Source organism: Sabethes cyaneus, chromosome 3 (genome assembly GCF_943734655.1).
Source record: "Sabethes cyaneus chromosome 3, idSabCyanKW18_F2, whole genome shotgun sequence".
Taxonomy (NCBI): Eukaryota; Metazoa; Arthropoda; class Insecta; order Diptera; family Culicidae; genus Sabethes; species Sabethes cyaneus.
Window position 1 is genome coordinate 72,646,888 of NC_071355.1, and position 20,506 is coordinate 72,667,393.

Below are 20,506 nucleotides of genomic sequence, written 5' to 3' on the forward strand. Positions count from 1 at the left end.
TGAAAGATTTTGAACGCTGATATTTCTGCCAATTATGAATGGATTTTTATGGTTTGGATACCGATCGACTCACAATAGATGCAATTATGTGATTTCGTTTATAACTTTCTTTTTCAATCACTAAATAGTGAAAATTAACTAATTTCGCCCGTTTGTATCCACATACTGTAAGAATTTATTCAAATTTGATGTCTTATATGAAAAAGGGGTTGACGTAATAAAACAATTTTCAAGGTGAGGCAGAATTAGCGATTGTCTGATCCAAAAATAGGGGTTGGGCGTTTAATTTGTTGCTTTACAATTAGTTGCATACAATTATGCAAGTATATAATTCTAATTAAGCAACTATACCTGAGGGTATCGACTAAGTTGTTTTTACGAGCAGATCCGTTCTTTTTATAACATTATCAAAAACATAAACATGCATTTAGAGTTTTTTTTTATTATTTTGCGGCTAATTTTTCTTCATTTTTTTCTTATCCTGAAACCGATCTAAAACATTCTTCGATTCAAGCGGAATGAAGTCTGGCGTCTCGGATGGATCACTCCTTTGTTTTAGAGCCTTCTTAGCCTCTACTATTTCCAGAATAGCTTCTTTTCGTTTGACATCCTTCACGATTTGCTTATTTCGGAAGCGCTTCGCTTTCGACATACGATTTTTCATACGAGGTTCGAAATCAATTTTTGGAGGCTTCATGGTGAGCAGTTTGGTTTTGGCATCCAATCGATCCTTCATCGTAGGCACATCCACTTCCGCAATTTGCGACGGATTGAGCGAGATAAATTCCGAAGGAATCTTCTCCAGCAAACTGTGCACCTCATCTTCGCGTCGTTGCGAGAGCGTTTGAAACGGATTGGCTTCCATGGTGTCAAAGTTTGGCTCTCCAGCTCCGGGGACTATAATCGATGTAAAACCAGAGGTAGTCGCAATGCCCAAAATGTCTTCATATGGGCAGAAGCGGAAATTGCTGACAGTCGCCGGCAAACGCTGTCTCAAAAACGGCCGAAGATTTTGCTGAGCTAGACTTGGTTTTTCGAAAATTTCGCAAATGTTGCCCATTGAAATTGCCATTAAATTTTTTTGTGAAATATCAATACCGGAGACAGGACTTTGTAGCTTGTAAGTCGTTGTAGGACCATTCAGTTGACGAATGTCCCATAGTTTAATTGTTCGATCAAGTCCAGCCGTTGCCAAAGCTCTTCCACTAGGATCTACAGCAATTGCACTCAGGGGCATCGAATGACATAACATTTTAGCCAATGGCTGATTCTGCGAAGGTGCCCACATAGAAACGACACCTTTAGAATTTCCAACACACGTTACAGCATTCCACGGATTCTGACACATCATAGTTATGTTCCCCATTCTTGAATTGTAGCTTCTTACAGTTTTACCCATAGACACATCAAGCCAGCATAAATAACCCTCATCATTAGCTGAATTTAGCAAAAAATGATGCGGAAGGTATTCCAACCGTGTTACCCGGTTCATTCCTTTTATACAATGTATTTCCGTTCCTTTACTATCGTATACATGAACCCAATTTTTTTGCGCTACTGCAAACATTGTTTGATTCATCAACCAGGTAACGTCATGAATCGATTCCATCACATTTATCTCGCAAAGTAGTGATTTTCGAACCCAATTGAATGCTGCAACGTGTCCTTTTTTCCCGCCGAGTAAAAGATAGGTTCCATTTTTGGTATAACGCATACGGTAAGGGCCAAACTCCAACTGCAAGTTGAAATGCTTCGCGGCTGTAGTGATGTCCACGTTATTCACGATTTCCGCTTGGGTGATCTCGGTAGTGTCTTCATCGTCGTCCACTTCCAAGTAACCTTCATCTTCATTAAGTAGAATTTCAGCTCGGGCCGCCTGCTCCGCAGCAAACTCTATATTGATTTCGTTGCGTTTTTGTCGAATTTTTTGAAATTTACTTTTAACCCCTTCCAGACTCAGCCCGTCGCCACGAGTGTATCGTTTCAGCGTTTTCGGTTTAACTGGAACTTCAAAATCATTTTTACGTTTTGCATCTTTGCAGAGGGCACGCTCTTTCTTATTGACAATTTTTTTCGTTTTAGTTGAAGCGCGATGTGGTTTAAATTTCCCTTCCACTTTGCGTTTTTCTTTTTTGATAGCAATGTTTTGCTTCTCAGATTGCACTCCACGATCATTGTCATCGTTGGTAGCGCCTGAATCAAAATAACGTTTTTGCTTTTTACTCTGTAAAAATTATTAGTTGATGATTTGAATACTAACAATGTTAAAACTATTCTTACCATTTTGGAGTTTCTTATTTTTTATAAACTGTAGTATATATGTCCTATATTATCGCTAGTAACTTCAACATTAAATATAACGATTTCATCGATTCCAAACACCATGCTTGTTTCGATTCGAGTTTTGACGTTTCGTTTCAGGCAGGCATTTAGGGATTTTTCTTGTGATGGTAATTTACGTAATTTACCGAATTTACCTATCGACATCTTACCGACAAATGAAATATATCGTCATGTGAAATATTTCTCAAATTTATCACAATTGGGTATTTTAGCGGTATTTAAATTCTCACATATTATGATAATATATGATGTCACTGTAAAGTCACATGAGAACTTTTTCAAATTTGACGAGTGAAAGTAATAAAAAAAGCATTTTTTTCATTTAAAAATTTTTTTTAGGATAAGACGATATCTTATAAGTAAACCATTTTTCTTCTCAGCTCGCCTTAGACAACACAGTGGATAAATAAACTATGGCCATCAGCCGATACAGGTTTCATATAGATCATTACACGGGAGCTCCTAACCACACTTTTTTGACAGCACTTGGTGGTTTGTTTACATGGTGTTAAATTTTGAATTGAGTTTTCTATCTTTGTCCGGCAGATAATGATAGAAATTTATAGTTTTTATTGAAGAGAAAGTGCCTTATATGCATTTTACAGAAATTGATGCAGTAATCCTTCACGAAATTTCAAATCGAAACTGCTGGATGTGACAAAAACATGTAAACAAACCACCAAGTGGTGTCATTTGACGGCAAAATGACGTCATCGCAAAATGATCTATGGGAGCTGTCAAAAGCTCGGTCAAAATGAAAAGCTCTATCAGAAAGATAGAAGAGAGGAAGAGAACTTCTGACATCATTTCAATCAATCGGTTTGGTTGATATCTGTCAAACAGCAAATCATTTTATTTTTGATTTTTATTAATTTTTTCATCAAATATTCACTTAATTGAAATAAAAAAAGAACTGTTAGATTCAGAAAACGACGGGTTATCAAATGAGGCAAAAGAAGCAACTTTTTTGGGAAAATTAAAATACCCAATAGAGCTTACAGACAGCTCAAGCTCCCACACTAGCGAACACGAAATAGGCGTGTGTATACATGACGTTTACCTCATTTTGGGGAACAGCTGATGCTGCAGGAACAAACCGAAAAATAGCGATTACTAGTTGTGTTTCTCCGTTTGCCACACTGCACATATTTCAGTCAAATTTTCCATCCTGTTCCAAATTCAAGCACATATTTTGAAAATTTGCTGCTATTTAAGCCAGCGGAGGACGAAATTCATTCTGTACCTTGGTGACAAAGGAATGCATCCCTTTTGTTTACTGTTATTGTTTGCCTCATTTTCAAGCACCAATACACACATAACTGGAAAGCTCTATTAATAAAAATCGCGCTCAAAAGATACTCAGAAACTGACAAATTGGAGCATTTTTTTCCTTTCTCCTTTTTGGCGCTAAAATTGGAGCATTATCGCTCAATAAAATATTAACGTCATTCTCTTGGTCATTCTGGTTGAAACGGTCGGCGTTAGAAATAAATCATTTTTACAACATTTCGTTTTCCATAAACTTTATTCAAAATTTAAATGCAACAGTTTTCTGAATAGTTTTCTGAAAAACATGTTGCAAGTGTTACCTTGGGTATCAATGAAAATGCAGTTTATTGAGTTTTTTCTTAAGAACTGTTGGTATAGAAACCTTTAGACCTTTCGAATTCGAATAGCACGAACTCGGGTTAATTCGTAAAAAACTGGATACTATTTTGCTTAATTTGTGAATTATTTGATTGGCAATTGCATTGCTCCTTAGACATTTGGTATTTTATTCATAGACGTCAAAATAATTTCACACATGCATTTTCTTCTAGTTGCTTTAAAATGTAATAGAAAATGCATCTTCAGTTCTATCACCAGTTGATTTGTGGTCGTTTACTTGTTAATCCCCGTTATCCATTTCGTTCTAAATACTTAAACGAATCCAGAAGTAAAAAGGGAACAAAAATCAGCAAAAGCCTCTCGCTTGGAATAGGAAATCGAATTACAGTAAACACCCACTGCATGGAAACGACACGTGCAATAATTTTGTAGTATTTCGTTCATAACACTTTTTTGTCATTTTTTCATTACATTTTAAATTTACCCATCTAGGGTGCTATAGAAATGAAAAATCAATATTGATGTTCAACCACCGATAAAGTTGAAGTACGCTTTTGATTTCGAGTTCCAACTAGCAAAAGCGTACTGTAGATTGGTGTGAGTATATTTTGGTGTGACAAAATTATTTGACTGTGAGTAGTGATGTCCGATTTTTTCAGTTAATCGATTAGTTAATAATCGATTACTTTTTAGGCGGCCAATAATCGACATCGATTAATCGGCGCTGCATAATCGATTAATCGAAATAATCGATTGGTTATAATCTTTACGTCCTGTAAAGCCCTGTATAGAGTTCCGAGCGAAGTGAAAATCCCATACAAAACGTTCAACTTTTTCACTAGCGCAAAAACTGCATTTCACTTCACTCGGAACTGTAAACAAACGTGATCCACCGAAATTAAAGATTGTGGATGACATCTTTTTCACTTGGGTACTTTTCTTTCGCGCGCGTCTACGTTCGTGAACAAAGCTGCAGCTAGCGAAAACTTGACGTTTCAAGCCAATGAGTGTGTACAGGTGTGGAAAAGGGAAATATTTAGTAATATTGGCAAAAAAAACTTCATGACTCCAAAAACATACCGCAACGAGCAATGTGGATTTTTCGTAGAATTAGACGTCACGCCAAACCGTTATTACTGATTTTTAGGTTTTAAAAACGTATTGATAATGTTTTGCGCTACACTTAATTACTGCAGCACCATTGCCCCACTTGTAAATACCGCATTGGCTTTAAATTTGTTTTCACTTCGCTCGAACTGTAAACCCTTCAATTCACTTCGCATGAACTGTAAACCGAAAGCTCATGAAATTATGAAGAGATCCACAGTCTTTATTTTCCGCGAGCGAAAAGACACGCTTTTTTACTTGCTTCGATTTTCACTTCGCTTGGAACTGTATACTATGCTTAACGGGGCGGGATGGGTTTTGGCGCAGGGAGCAGTGACAACCTTCACTTAAGCGCCAGGCAAGGATTGACTTGCCGTGAAGGAGCGTGTTTAGCGATACAATCCCGGTCCGGCTAGAATACCTCAGGGCAGGTCCATCAAACGCTCAACTATAAACTTACGAACGAAATGTCGACGAACCTAACACCGGTTGAATCCGTTCGGCCGACTCAACAGGGTGACAAGAGCAACCATCGGCTAGTGCAGTGTCCCCTAGGCATCCTACACTAACCTACCGGGGGCTAACTCGCGAACCGATCTGGGAGGGCACATTCGGGGACTCACACTTTCCGAGGTCACATATCGTAGAAAGCACCATTTCGAGGGTTAACAGATCTTCATTTACACGTTTCGCTTAATCTAGTGGTTAGTTTGCTTCAGTTTTTCTTACGGCCTGCTGCTTCTTGTCGACGAAGGATCTCTGATGTTCCGATGAACAGGTGACTGTGCTAGACTAGCGCTTTCGTAGACCGCTTACAGATAGCCCGTACCAGATACGGGGTGGGTGGTAAATGGTGAATCAAATGTTTTAGTTCGACCGGGTCCGACATCCGGTAGCCGGTACGAACGGTGGTGAATCCACGGACAATTGCTTATGTGGTGGCTATAGCATACGGTTGGCTCTTCTGCGATCGGTTCCTACGATCGATGGTGTATAGGGCCACGGGTGATAGCAACTGCCTGCTCGCTCGGTGTGTTGCTCGGAGAATCGGATCACGCACTCATGGTCGACTCGTGTTCAGGCCGACTGACGACGGTCGCGCTCTCAAGATCTAAGGGAAGACCTCCGTTTGAAGGAGGGTGCTGGTGGTCTTTTGCTTCGTTCGACTAGGTAATCTAACCTCGCTTTAGCGCCTATATTTTCTACCCGTGTTTTTTTCCACTTTACTTCTACTTATTGTATCTTTTCCGAATACTAGTTCACTTCGCTTTTCGTCTTCACTCACTTCGTCATGTATCACTTTGCGTCTTCTAACTTCTAGCTCTTTCCAATCTTGCGTGTCGTCTCTTAGGTGGTTATCTTTAAAATCGCTCATTCCCCAGACTGATTTGCCTGTCCTGTCAAGCACAGGACTTTACGACGGGACCGACGATTCAGCTTCGGCTAGTTTCGCCAGGTTCCATCCGGTGGGCATTAGCATGGTTTGTTTACTGTCGCGGTACCCTAACCTTTTTTCGGGGATAACGGCAGGTAACGCGAACAGGCTTTTAGTGAAGGTTGTGTGTGGGATTGGACAATAGGGTTTGTTACCTTATTTATTTTGTAACCTCGTTACAGTCCCCGACACCAAAAAAAGCTTTGCGTTCCGTAGTACTGTCCACGAGTGTTTTGGAATGCGCAGTCAGACTTAGGCTAGCTACATAGAAATCGAGGAGACCGGTTTTTTGGTTTTTGTATAGAAGAAGACGAAGGGTATTACCCAGTTTTATAAAAATTCCTTACAAAATTCCGTGTCTGACAGACTGACAAATTTCGAATTATCTTTTGACGATGGCACGGTTAATATCTATAGATAAAGTTTAGTTTGGTTTTTAGGCTTCAGCGTGGTATTTAAACCGACCTACTGCGTGCAAACTGGATGATTAAAAGCAAAGCCTTGGGGTTAAACATGCTTTCTAAGATTTGACCCATCTTTATCGACAGACTTCACAGCCAAATATTAGAGTACAAGACAGTTACGGGGCTATTCAAGGGGTCGGACACTCAGCACATATTGCCCCGGCACTGCAGAGATATCAAACGGCACACCTCTAAAGCCTTATAAAAATAACATTTATAGGGCTTTACACACCTCCGGTTCAATTTTACATATGAAATGGGAGCACTGCCAGTTGTCAAAATCATCTCGCACGGTTGCCAGATCTATCAGATTTTAACGAATTTAACAAATTTCGCAGTTCGGCACTTTCGATACAGCATCGGCACAATTCAGTTCGTTTCAAGTCGCCTAACATAAAAACGGCTGTGCCGAGTGACCGACCCCTTGGAGCTATTGCAACAATCCTACTGACTCTATCTAAGAGCACTGCCTAGCTGAGATTTGAACATACGACTACTAGTTTCTTAGATCAGCATCGTACCTCGAAACCAACGAACTGGCTGATTGCATGTGGTTAATTTAGAAGGTAAGTGCCTGCCACTGTAATAATTAAATTTGTTAGAAATTGTCAAACAATAAAATTTTAAATAATCCGGCATAATCGATCGGCCAGGTAATCGATTATCTAATAATCGGAACATAAAGCAATCGATTAAAAATTAATCGATTATTTATGCGGATAATCGATTAGTTCGATTAATCGAGAAGTAATCGAATCGGACATCACTAACTGTGAGTCTATTGAGGGAAGCAATGCGCAATACATCACGAAATAATTCCGTTTTGGTCGGTATACGTCTTGGGTGACAAACTCGGTAAATTCTGTAAATTCCCACAGGCTATCGAGTTCGACCCTGCATTTTAGTTATTTTATTTATGTTTACCTCTATGTGTCAAAAAATTGTTTGGTTCAGATCGTTCAGATTCAGAAAGACTGCGTTTTCTAAAAATATTAATATTAAATTAATATTAAAAATTAAAGCGTTCTCAAAGCGGGTAAAACGACACTTTGACTATAATGCAACGAAGTTTAACACAGTCGAAAGAAGCTTTGCTTAAGTCTTACAATACTCGTTTGAAAGAGGATGTCCGTAGCATGCTGGAAAACTTTGAGGGTAAGCCACAACCAAAATATTTGTAACATTTTCTGCTTTATTTCCAGTCTAGCGAAAAGGATCGATTAAATCCTAAACAGATTTTTAAGCTTTTCACGTTTTCACTGATAAAATGTAAAAATTATCAATTTGTTTCTTGCTTTAAATACACTCAGAAATCGTCCGCCTGGCTAAAGGGGAAAATGAAACCCAACTATCAAAAATGACGCAGTGCGAACAAGATACTTATGAAATGCAAGTGCGGGCTTCAAATATAGGTACGCGAAGATATTTACTGTAAACTATTCTCTAATAACATCGATTTTTGGATTTGTAGTGCGTGCCGGTGAATCCCTGATGAAGCTTGTGTCCGATATCAAACAGTATCTCATATTGAACGATTTTCATTCGGTCAACGATGCTATATGCAGCAGTTCACAGTTGTATCGAAATACGCAGCTCGATCGGGATACTAAACTCATGGCAGTGCGTGACGATATGGCCGCAGACTTGTACGATCTCGAAGAGGAATACTACACTAGCATGTATAAGTAAACGATAATAGTATTGTAATATATTCTTTCTTTATAACTTTTATTATCTCTACTGTACTATCTAAGAAAAGAAACTGCTAAATATGAGCTGATTCGCAACAGTGTAATCCATTGCCCATTTTTATCAAAACCGTTATTTATGCCATATCTGATTCGATAATTCGATCTGCTCGATAAAAATTGAAATACCAACCAAAGTTGTGTACCTTGCCTGATACGTACTGCGTGAGAGACACAGGTGGGAGCCCACTCTTTGCCAGCCGTAGGAGCATTTGGGTTGATGAAAATAATTGAACAAAATTTTTTCTAGACTTTTTTCGGCATTTACATCTGTAAAATTTGCCCTCTGACTAATAGACCAGTCTTATGTTGCAGGATGACTCACATGTAATGTAGGTAAAATGAATAATGTCTCTAAAAAATATGTGGAACCTGATCCACATATTGCTTCGTTAGAGTGAACTGGCTAAAATGAATGATGAATGGTCAAGTTTTACGCGCAGTGTTTTGAGATGATAAATATAAAGAAATCAAGTAAAAAAGATTCATCCAAGGATACGATGCCTGTCAACATAATTGCAAAATGTCAGATTGTGTAAGTGCTTTCGACTATTATCAGTTCTAAATTTCTGTCATGTCTAAGCCAAAAATTTCCGTCTATTTTTTCACCAATGGGCAACCTTTTAAACCTCCGCACAAGGTTGTGATTGCTCGCCAGAAGTTAGAGGAGAATCAGGTTATAGAACGTATCCATCGTCTGCATTATTACAATGGCTATGTGTAAAATAAACAAATTATACGTGATGGACAAAATGCACTAAATTCCTCAATATTATAGAGTCTATACGTTGTTCGGACAGCCTTTGCGCTCAATTCAGGAAGTTCACGATGATTCCGCCTTTGTTGCCGTACCACGTGATCAATGTTTCCAAGCGGGGCCTTACGTAAAAATATTTCGCCAGTACATAGACGAAAAATTGTAAGCTATGAAAAGGTGTAACTCAAAAGAAAAATACTGATAGAGCCATTTTTGCTTTTTAGACCTATTTCAGATGGAAAAAAATCTGACAAAAAGAAAAAACCTATCACAAGTAAGTTTCTTGTTTTTCAATAATTGGGTGTAGGTCTATCTGCACTATGGATGTGTAATTAAGAGTTCTCATCAACCATGTTTTTAGAACCCCTAGGCACCAGCTATGGCTGTAAATCGCCAGTTCCACGGCTAGCTAAGGAAGTTCGTTTCTGCCCCGGATGCCGCCATGTGGCGGTCGATATGCGCTGCCAGGATTTCGGCACAACTACTACTCGAGGCAAGCAGGATACCTGCGTGTGCCGAAATATTGATCCACATGGTGAGTGCGTTCCACTTCCGATTCGGCCGAAACATAAAATTAGAAGAAAGAAGCATGGCCGAAGCTGGAGCAGTTGTTTCCGAAAACGAGAGGAAAAGAAAGAACCGATTATACGCATGCGAAAACGGGACATAGAACAAATGGAACAGGCAAGAGCGAAGAAAATGCGAAAACCAAAGGCTCGACAACGGAAGGGTTGTTGCGGTGGACCAACCACCAAAGAAGAGCAATACAAGAAAGAACGGGATAAGTTAATCAAACAACGTAAGAAACGACTTGAAAATGAAGAGAAACGTAAGCTGAAGGAACAGAAGGCTGCACAGAACCGGATTAGAAGCCGACGGCGACGGCAGCAATGCATGGCCCGGTGCTGTCCGTGTTGCGTGAAAAAACCGGAACCAATATGGCGCCAGCCAGCGCCTCATAGCTGTGTGGAACACTTGAAAAAGGCACGTGATCAAGCCATACGGCGCAGAACGGCACTGGGCATTCCAGAACAATCTTCTTGGGAGAGCATCAACTTTCCTCCCAGGTTTAAGAAAAAGATATGTAGCACCCAAACGACTAAGGAAGATCTAAAAGAGGCTCGTAAGGCTGCTGGGAGTGGCTGGAACTGTTTTGGAGGAAAGAAAAAGAAAGCCGAGCCTGAGGAGGATCTATGCTGTAAATGAGTTAACCAGTTGTAAATTTCAGTATTAATAAATTAATTATTTTTTATATGAGCTTGTTATTAAAGCAACGATGGCGTCAATATATATGCAACAATATGCTTGAAACAAAAGTACAGGCATGCAAAAATCGGTATCTTCACGGACAACCAAGCAGCACTACTGGTACTCAAGTCCGCCAAATGCGTGTCCAAATTAGTTTGGGAGTGCTGCACAGCACTGAGGGAGCTCTCCCGCCAAAACAAAGTTTTATAACTTTGGGTGCCCGGTCACTGCGGAATCGAGGGCAATGAATTTGCTGACATCCTAGCAAGACAAGGATCAGCTCAGCAATTTATGAACCGTTTCTGGGCACATCCACATCCGCCGAACTGATGACATGGGAAAAGCTAGAAATAGTATCCCGTTGGAATTAAACATAAGCCAAACAGTTTATCTACCCAAACCCTGCAGTAGCTAAAAAAACTACTTCAAGGTATCATCCGATACCTGCCGCTTTTGTAACTGTGAACTTGAAAGTTCAGCGCATCTGCTGTGCTATTGCGGAGCTCTTGCATTATCAAGGCACAACTTCTTAGGAAGTTTCCTTCTTACTCCATATCAGGTATGGAGCTTAAATCCCAAAACGGTCATTGGCTTTATAAACATAAACCATGTAGTACCGAATTGGGGTACAGGATTACAACTATCCCGCTCAACTCCATCAATGGGTATGAGCCATATGAGCGGTCCGTAAACTGTTTACAGTAATCGGGGCCTGCCACAAAAGACGATCATTAAGACTGTCGCAGTGCATCATTAAGAGGGCGTCATATTGTCAATTGCAAGGAAAATTGTACCATCCAAAGTGCGATATCGCTCATAAAAGTGCTATTTTGCATTAAATCGTTTCGGTATCTTTGGCGCACTTTTTCGTTATCTTCCAAGCAATAAGTGCGCCGAAGATACCGAAACGATTTAATGCCAAATAGCACTTTTATGAGCGATATCGCACTTTGGATGGTACAATTTTCCTTGCAATTGACAATATTATATTAACGTATCTCTTGAGAGACGTACTGTTCTGACAGCTTTGAACAGAGTTCTATTTATTCGGCTGTTTTTTATATGAATCCCCACTGAAATATGCCTGGCCCGGTGCAATTCCATAAATGATTGCACTATTTTCATTCAGCTCTAAGTTTCGCAGTACTTCGTCATTGCATTTCTCTGATTCTAATAAAATCTTGAACATTTTTTTTAAATAGAACTCATCATATCCTGCACAGTTGCAGATGCGACTGAATCAGAATGTTTCTTCCACTTTGAACGCATCTTTTTAACACTGTTGACTCTCTTTCCGCTTCATCGAAGTCGTTGTTTTGCGGTTGCGATCTAGTATGTAGTTTATTTATAAAATTGTCAAACTAAAAATATTATTTTACCTGGTCGAGCCTGCCAAATTTTAGTCAAAAATGTCTAAATCCAAAATCAACGTATATTTTTTCAACAACGGACAACCGTTAAAGCCACCGCACAAAATAGTAATTGATCGTAAGAAATTGAAGGAGAACAAAGTTGTCGAACGGGTCAATCGTCTCCACTATTACAATGGCTACGTGTAAAGCACTCTGTTTTTCTTTATTAATTATTTCTTTCAAATTTATAGCTTTATTTTTAATTTTAGTGTTTACACGTTATTTGGTGAACTTTTGCGTTCTATCAGAGAGATTCATAACGATTCAGCTTTTGTGGTAGTTCCCCGTGATCAATGTTTTCTACCCGGGCCTTATCTGAAAGCATTTCGAGGATATATTAATGAAAAACTGTGTGTAGTTCGACCACTTGATAGTAATTTAAATGATTAAGCTTCTCAATTTTAGGCCATCCCTTGCTGAAAAGACAAAAACAAGCAAGATAAAGAAGTCATCCACAAGTAAGCAATCGAAAAAAATGCGTAATCAAAACAATTAACGGGGTATAACCATATAACGTGGTATAACTTTACAGCAGCGAAGGGATCAACGTCTGGCAGGAGAACAGCAATTCGTCTCCAGCAAAATGAACGAGTTTGTTCAGGTTGCCGGCACCTACCGGTTGATGCACGTTGTAAGCATTTTGGCACTACAAATGCTCAAAAAACCAATGCATCTTGTGGATGTCAATACGAAGATCCGCAGGGTATTTGCACCACCCCAAAGCGGACTCCATCGAAGAGTAAAGTTAACCGCAAGAAGCGTGGTAGTGGTTTGTCTGGATGTTTTCGTAAGAAAGCGATCAAAAAAGAACCAGTAGTTCGCCTAAGAAAGATGGATTTGGAACGTTTGGAGCAGCAGAGAGCAAAAAAGGAACGAAGACCAAAAAGCCGGCAGGGATCAGCATGTTGTAAGAAGAAGCCAACACGCACAGAATATTACAGAAACATGCGCGAAAAAATGGTAAAGCAACGAAATCAACGAATTGTCAATGAAGAAAAACGCAAAATAAAGGAGGAAAAATTAATTCAAAAGCGCAATAAAAATAAACGAAAGCATCGTCCGCTAATGGCACGCTTGTGCCCGTGTTGTATACAGCGACCTCCGATGATTTTGAGGCCGCCACCACATAACTGTGTGATTCACAAGATGGCGCGAGATGAAGCTTGTCGACGTCGTCAAGCTCTGCAGACTGCCGAACAATTATCTTGGGAAAGCATCACCGTACCTCCAATGAAAAAGAAACGAATTCGTGGAACTCAAACAACTAAAGAAGATTTGAAACAATCAAGAAAAATGACAGACGGTGGAAGGAAATGGTTCGGAGAGAAGAGTAAAAAAAGCGATGTAGAGGATAAGTGCGAGCCTGCAATGGATGGAATCAATGGAGTAGAGCTAGAACAAGAATCAAAAGATCGGTTAGAGCTAGACCAACAATCAAAAGATGCCAATGAAGAAATCAGCCCGACACGACTGTCGCTTAACGAAGGCGTGTCTAAACCTCCATCACAGTCTCATTCTGTAGATGATGAAAAAACTGCACCTGCTAACGTAGTGTCCGCAATTGATGAAAAAGAGCTGTTGATTTCTCATAACTCTCATAAATCAATTCCTCGAACTCCGGCTTCATCTAATTCTCTTACTAAGTAATATATTTGACCTTCACAACGAACGGCCAAACCAGCGGATGTTTTACTTGTTTTACAAGTAACGAATTACATTAGGTGTATTCACGTAGCGCTTGTCATGTAACGTATACGATACTTACTTTACTTTAGTGGCAACGGTCCGTTACCGATCCTGCGCCGAACGAATTATGGTCCTCCAGTACCGTCGGTACTGGGCTGCCGTTTTCCAATCCCCACGAACACCAGCTGAACGTGCATCGTCTTCGACAGCACACACCCACCGGGTGCGGGGTCTGCCTCGGAGTCTACGGCCTCTTCCTGGTTCTCTGCTGAAAATAGTTTTGGCTACTCTTTCGTTGGGCATTCTGGCCACGTGTCCAACCCACCGCAGTCTGCCACATTGAACTACCTTCACTATATCAGTATATTTGTATACTTGGTACAGCTCGTGATTCATGCGTCTGCGCCACACTCCATTTTCCATTTTGCCACCAAGTATAGATCGCAGAATTTTGCACTCAAAAACCCCAAGCACTCGCCGATCAGCTTTCTTTAGCGTCCATGATTCGTGTCCGTAAAGAGCCACCGGGAGGATTCGTGTACTGTAGAGCGCCAGTTTTGTGCGAATTTGCAAACTATGGGACTTCAGCTGGCTACGTAATCCGAAGAAAGCTCGATTTGACGGCTGCGACTCGTCGTTTCACTTTTCACTTTATCATTTGGCGGTGCGTATAAGTTGATTAGGCTGTAGTTGAAGGATTTGCCCTTAATCCTCAACACACATATACGGTCATCTACGGACCTCCGCCGGATAACTCGTTGCTTTTGTTTTCCCGACAGCGCGTTTTTAGCGTTTTTATTTTTTTGTGCCGGTCACACATAGTTAGTGAATGAGACTGATATTTTGCCAAACCTGTTCTCTACTTTCCAAGACTAATAGCTATCCGTTGTGCAGATGGTGTTACTGTTTAACGTATTTGGATTCAAATTTTCGGACAAAAATTTTTTATGAAAAATGTATGGGATGTCATGTCGGTTCGTCGGTGGTGCTACCGAAGCTTCATTGCTTCATTGTTGAGTGATGATTACTACTAAAACTAATGAAATTAACCGAAATTTTAAATGTTTTCATCAAAGGAAGAAATACTTGTCCCCTACGTGGCCGAAATATATACGTTACCCTATACTTGTTTTCTTTTACTTTTGGAGCTGTTTTCTTTTAGAACCGTTGGCACAATCTGGCATCACTGCTCCTGTTCCTGTCAACCGTGAAGTCAACTCTGTTAATGTAAATTAATGTCCTTTTAAAATCGTTATCATTTATTGTCGTGTTGTGTAGCTTTATAAATCGAAATTCAGAAATTGACTAGCGTTATTATAAAGTTAGTGTGCAAAGAAAATAATAAAATGCTCTCTGAAGCGTTAGGCGATTTAGAAAAATGTGTAGGCATTGATACGTCGCATATTTCCTCTGGGGCTTCTGTCGAAGATTTCTTTTTTTTTTCAGGTGGATACGGCAGGAACGCAACTTGATTCACTGGCCGTCAAAATTACTGATGTTGAAAAGAATCTTGTTGACAATGATATGCCTGGATTGGAAAACGGAATGCTGCAATTGTTGCAGTCGGTAACCGAGGTTAAAAATGAGTATCAGAATCTTCGCAAGGATCTGCAAGAAGTTCAGCATCTTCAAAAGGAGATGACGTGCTCCTTAAGGCACCAATTGAGCATGATGAACCAGGCGTTCTACGTTTTAAAGAAAAAGATCGAGGCGAACAATTTGCCAATCACGTCCTTACCACCACCTCCCACGACATCGGTTAAAGAGAATTCCGATGTGTAAAAAATGCTCAAAGAATGCACACACCAGGATTTGGACTGGTTAGGCAATATATGTGTTGATATTTAGGTACCTAATTGTATTGTTCTGAATGAAAATCAATTTTATAATTTATTAATTTTTTACAGACTCCTGCACATTTTGCTGTATTTTGTGTGTGATATCCTAGGCATTTAATTCGCTACGTGAGTAACTTTCGTACATAGTTCGAATAGTTAAAAAAAAATATTCACCGACACTATTGATAGGATGAATTTGTCAACTACCTAATATTAATTTCACGCATGTTGCATGTCTAACAATATGACAATTTTCAGTAGTGCATCAACGTTCTTCTTTAAAGCAAATGCCTTAAAATTTCATTATATAAACGGCACCAAAAGCCGTTTGCCTCTCCTGATCCCTTACATTTGACTGACAGAATGTCTCAATTTTAGTAGCAGATATAACGTTTGAAACCTATACAATTCAACCGAAGGATATTGTAAAACTACTGGTAGTTGTCACATTGCAATTCCATCAGAACGTTTTTAAATTTTTTATGGATCTCATACTCAACATGCGGGAATTTAATATGAACAACAATTCAATTTGCACAAAAGTGATCGAACCATGAACGCTCTAGGCGTGTCGACAAACATATGCATTTTTATTCTACATATTGATCAGAATGTTACTCGAATCAAACTGACTAAATCCACTTTAAAACAGTATTTTGCATTAACGTATCCGCGACAAAACCTAACTTACGTTGAGAAGCTTAGTAAACGGTTCGTTGAGAATTTAAAGTTTAGAATGAGTTTGGTCAATATGCAGTATAAAGGTGACGGCCACTTCGTTCCAATAAGTGTTAAACGGATGCATTCACCATTCATGATTACAAATGAAACATGTAATGCGAATTGATTTATCTGTGTTATTTACAAATCTTACTTAAGACTTTTGAAATAAATGTACTTTTTATTGTTTTCTTTAACATTTCGCTTTACTTTTTTCGAAATGCCGAAACTACGATGAAATTGTTTCGAAGTTTTTGTGGTACTTTTAATGATCATAGCTTTAAGAGCCACATCAAACACAGTCACAGTTGTGCAGCGAAAAACAGGATGACATGAGAGGGAGGGGGCTCAAAAATAAGCCGCCAGGGACAAGTGGCTTGGTAAGAAATGACGTAATTAACATTTTATTTCAACATTAGTATAGTTCAATCAGTGCAATTCATATCGAGCTGATATGTAGGAAACAAGCAGTCGATGGGCCATAAAAAATGATGGATTTTCTGGTTTAGACACATTCTGGTCGAAGCGCATGGGTCTTCCCAATTGGATTGCAGGATAGATTACCTCATACCTGATAGAACATACCGCATACGGTCATTATAATGTTCATCTAGATAGCGCACTCGATCCGTTGCCTATAAGATCTTTGTAAACGGCTTAAATGCACTCATGTCGTTTTACATTCTATCGTTTGCCGGTAAACTAAATTTTTGTAAGTAATCTTATCGGTTGCACGGCTTTATAGAATGATTCTATTTTAGTGCCATATTAACGAGTAGCAATGCTATAGATCCTAATACCTATTTGAATTAAATATCGCAGGCCATTTACATTCCCGTCTCAATTTTTCTTATTTTTCCTCACGTTATTCACTACAGTCTTGTTATTTTATTTCCCGTTTTACGACTTTTCTCTTTTTTCCTTTTTTGTTTCCAGGTTTTGTAAATTCTGATTATCTCCTTTTCTTATCGTTTTATGTCTTCTGATATTGCGTTTTTACTTTTTTTTATCTTTGTTTGTTTACTGTCACATTTTTTTTTTCTTTTTTTGGCTTCCTTTTCCCCTTGTATCCCCGGTTTTCCTTTTTTGTTTCTCGTTTTTCATCTTTTTTCCGCTTACCGTTTTCTTTACTCCGTTTTTCCTGTTTTTTTCTTATTTTTTGTTCCATTTGCGTCGATCTCTTTCTTCCGTTTTCGTAGTTTCCATTATCGGTTTTCTTTTATCTTCGAACCTCTTTTCTGTTCTGTATTCCCTCGTCTCTTTACCTTTTTTCTCTCTCATATAACCTTTTTTCTGCCTTCCTCTTTTTCTGTTCCCTTTTACTTCTCTTGTCCGGTTTTCGCCCTCTTTCCGAGTCCTCATTTTCCTTTGTTTCGTTTTTCAACGTTTTTCTTCCGTTGTTCCTCTTCTCCTGTCTCGTTTTTTTTGTCATTTTAAGCCCCGTTTTGCCTTTTCGGTTTTGGTTTTTGTAATTTTCGCTTTTTAACCTTTTTTCTATCCCGTTTTTCGTTTTCGTCTTTTCCGTTCTTGCTCTTATCATGTACTGCTTTTCCTCGTTTTCCATCCCGTTTTTCCTATTTGTACCGTTTTTCTTCTTTTCTGTTCCGTTTATTCGCATGTTCTTTCTCGTTTTTTTTCATGGGTTTCCCTTCTTTTGTATCATTTTTCTTCTTTTCTCTTCCGTTATTCATCTTTCTCTGTCCATTCTCCTCGTTTGTTGCCTCGTTTTTCCACTTTTTTTCTCTTTTTCTCTCGCGTTTCAATCCCGTTGGTCCAGTTTTTTTTTTACATTTTTCTTCGTGCTCTGTTCTCATTCCTTCTGTCGTCTCATTTTGTCTCATTTTTCGTTTTTGCTTTTTTTCCCCCTCCCATGGGTAGGTGGTTTGACGCGTACTTCGGCCAAACGACCTAAAAATTCTTAGTTCCGCATGTAGAATGTTTATAGTTTAAGTTGGATATATGTGTAGTATATAGTATTGCATAATTTAGCTTTATGTGTAGCATGTGTCTCGTAAAGCGGAATGGAGCGAAATCGAACGGATTTGATTTTAAATTCAATCCGTTTGGGCCGAAGCACCGGGAGGGCTTACTCGGTTCCCTAGATGAATTGCTGGTATGCACAGAAATTTCTCTAGAAAACTGAAACCAAATCCTACCCACCATTCATGAGATTTTGACTTACTCATGAAAATTAAAATGTATCGCTAGTTAGAACGAACGAGTGTTCAAAAATGATGTGATGTCTTTATTTGCGTAATCGAGACATTTTCTATGAGATTGCCATAGAATTTGTGGCTGTTATGCGATTATGGACAGCACAGCACTGAAAAATATACACACACGTACATGTATACTAGAGATGGTCGGGTCTCGGGTTTTCAGACCCGAGACCCGAAAAAAGCCCGAACCCGTCGGGTTCGGGTCGGGTTCGGACTTGACACTTTTATCAGGTGTCGGGTTCGGGTCGGGTTCGGGTTTGGCCCAAAAAAAAATAATCGGGTTCGGGTCGGGTTCGGGCTTAGCGAAAAAAAAAGGCCGGGTTTCGGGTTTGGGTAATGAGAAACCGAACCATCTCCACATTCAGTTCTTGTAAAAGTATTATTTTAATATAATAAAATAAGCAATACTTTAATGATATTTAGTATGACTCAGATAGCAGCTACACTGGACTGGTTGCTTATTAGACGGTTTAGTGTTTACAGATTTAAATCGAGTTTAGACTAAAAGTTATATATTCCAGAATTCGTTAGTTGGATCATGTCATAACTGCGCCCAAACTAGTGATTGAGTGGACTGACAGAAGACTACAGTTGTCTGCTATCAATTGACCCATTGCTTTTCCGGTCTTCTCGCGAAAAATATTTGTAGAGTGAAGTCGGTATGTTTAGTGTTAAAATCAATCCCTTTTATGTTTGCTACCTTTAAACTAAGGTGCTAGTGCTTTAGACTAAGAACTAGCTTTCAGCTATTAGATACCGGTATAACATAATGAAACAAGATCCAACCATTTCAAAATCATTTTTCATGTAAATTTTTCTTTTCGCTTTTTACAGGTTTCATAGAAAACTCACGAGATATTCCCGCGAAAAGTAAAAGAAACGATCCTAGTGTATACATTAATTTTTTAGAATTTTCAATTCAGTTCCAAAAGAAAGGTGAAAAAAACCTTAAATTTTAAATGAATTTTAGAGCTCGAACGTTATAGAGAATACGAAAAGAAAACTGCCGAGATTTAAATCGAGGTGTGGGTTTTATGAAAATTAATATAAAATTCAAGTTCAGGGTGGGATCAAATTTAACATAATATAAAAATTAGGGTTCGGATCGGGTTTTGGTTTGGTCGAAAAAAAAATTCGGGTTCGGGTCGGGTCGGGTTCGGGCTTAGCGAAAAAAATAAATCCGGGTTCGGGTCGGGTTCGGGTTTGACCAAAAATAAAATTTCGGGTTCGGGTCGGGCTCGGGTTTGACAGAAAATAAAAATTCGGGTTCGGGTCGGGTCCGGGTTCGACAGCAAAAAAATTTTCGGGCCCGGGTCGGGTTCGGGCTTGGAAAATATGAAACCCGACCATCTCTAATGTATACATGTGTATGCATGTATGAGTGTGCATGGGTGTATAGGTACGAATGAATATATGTTTGAGTGTTCTATGATGAGTCGGAAATTCTTCTTATACCTATGCTGTGGGAGAGTAACGATGACCACCTCTTACATCACACACCTTGGTTCTATTGACTAGTTACTTATCCCCCGTTTGCATTCAACTGTTGCCAACGTTACTGATACACATGTAAAACATTTCCTCTTTCTCTGTATACTTTTTTCACGGATAGACGCGATTAAAAACGTTCTTGTTATTTTCTTAAACGAGTGGTGTTTTTATTAATATAAGTTCCTTTTTCCGTCGTCTTTCGGTCTCGCTTGCTGTCGGTAGGGGCTCTGCCCACAGGTTATGGGCCCAGATACGCGGAATTCGCGGAAAAGTGACGAACAAAGTTGTATATTTTTCGGTCGGAAGATTCCACAGCGCGTGTGTTACAAAATGGCGGATAGTGCAAAAATTGCTTTCCCGAAGCTGAGCCAGGCAAATTGGGGCTCCTGGAAGCAGCGGATGGAATGGTTGCTCGAAAAAGAGGACCTAT

The 20,506-nt window shown here is 39.3% G+C and overlaps 4 protein-coding genes across 4 annotated transcripts; 3 read left to right on the forward strand and 1 right to left on the reverse strand.

The window, feature by feature from the left end:
* Positions 1 to 454: 454 nt before the first annotated feature.
* LOC128739712 (WD repeat-containing protein 46) lies at positions 455 to 2,388 on the reverse strand. The gene is made up of 2 exons (XM_053835210.1): positions 2,281 to 2,388; positions 455 to 2,224 (listed from the first exon to the last, which is right to left on the reverse strand). The coding sequence occupies exons 1-2, from the start codon at positions 2,281 to 2,283 to the stop codon at positions 455 to 457; spliced, it is 1,773 nt and encodes a 590-aa protein (XP_053691185.1). The 5' UTR covers positions 2,284 to 2,388.
* A 5,525-nt stretch (positions 2,389 to 7,913) lies between these two features.
* Positions 7,914 to 8,653, forward strand: LOC128743581 (mediator of RNA polymerase II transcription subunit 22). Its single transcript, XM_053840181.1, has 3 exons — positions 7,914 to 8,112; positions 8,268 to 8,369; positions 8,429 to 8,653. Exons 1-3 carry the CDS (start codon positions 8,016 to 8,018, stop codon positions 8,644 to 8,646), a joined length of 417 nt encoding a protein of 138 aa, XP_053696156.1. The 5' UTR covers positions 7,914 to 8,015; the 3' UTR covers positions 8,647 to 8,653.
* Positions 8,654 to 9,279: 626 nt separating this feature from the next.
* On the forward strand, positions 9,280 to 10,668 carry LOC128739713 (uncharacterized). Its single transcript, XM_053835211.1, has 4 exons — positions 9,280 to 9,425; positions 9,484 to 9,624; positions 9,687 to 9,736; positions 9,824 to 10,668. The coding sequence occupies exons 1-4, from the start codon at positions 9,280 to 9,282 to the stop codon at positions 10,666 to 10,668; spliced, it is 1,182 nt and encodes a 393-aa protein (XP_053691186.1).
* A 1,451-nt stretch (positions 10,669 to 12,119) lies between these two features.
* LOC128739714 (uncharacterized) lies at positions 12,120 to 15,590 on the forward strand. The gene is made up of 5 exons (XM_053835212.1): positions 12,120 to 12,265; positions 12,332 to 12,472; positions 12,528 to 12,580; positions 12,655 to 13,670; positions 15,255 to 15,590. The coding sequence occupies exons 1-5, from the start codon at positions 12,120 to 12,122 to the stop codon at positions 15,588 to 15,590; spliced, it is 1,692 nt and encodes a 563-aa protein (XP_053691187.1).
* The last annotated feature ends 4,916 nt before the right edge of the window (positions 15,591 to 20,506 follow it).

Excerpts from the sequence above, each read along its gene's own strand:
- LOC128743581 (XM_053840181.1), top strand. The coding sequence starts at position 8,016 with ATGCAACGAAGTTTAACACAGTCGAAAGAAGCTTTGCTTAAGTCTTAC. Across the intron at positions 8,113-8,267 it reads CATGCTGGAAAACTTTGAGG|AAATCGTCCGCCTGGCTAAA; the intron begins GTAAGCCACAAC and ends AAATACACTCAG. Across the intron at positions 8,370-8,428 it reads AGTGCGGGCTTCAAATATAG|TGCGTGCCGGTGAATCCCTG; the intron begins GTACGCGAAGAT and ends TTGGATTTGTAG.
- LOC128739713 (XM_053835211.1), top strand. The coding sequence starts at position 9,280 with ATGTCTAAGCCAAAAATTTCCGTCTATTTTTTCACCAATGGGCAACCT. Across the intron at positions 9,625-9,686 it reads CAGTACATAGACGAAAAATT|ACCTATTTCAGATGGAAAAA; the intron begins GTAAGCTATGAA and ends TTTGCTTTTTAG. Across the intron at positions 9,737-9,823 it reads AAAGAAAAAACCTATCACAA|AACCCCTAGGCACCAGCTAT; the intron begins GTAAGTTTCTTG and ends CCATGTTTTTAG.
- LOC128739714 (XM_053835212.1), top strand. The coding sequence starts at position 12,120 with ATGTCTAAATCCAAAATCAACGTATATTTTTTCAACAACGGACAACCG. Across the intron at positions 12,581-12,654 it reads GATAAAGAAGTCATCCACAA|CAGCGAAGGGATCAACGTCT; the intron begins GTAAGCAATCGA and ends ATAACTTTACAG. Across the intron at positions 13,671-15,254 it reads AAAAAACTGCACCTGCTAAC|GTGGATACGGCAGGAACGCA; the intron begins GTAGTGTCCGCA and ends TTTTTTTTTCAG.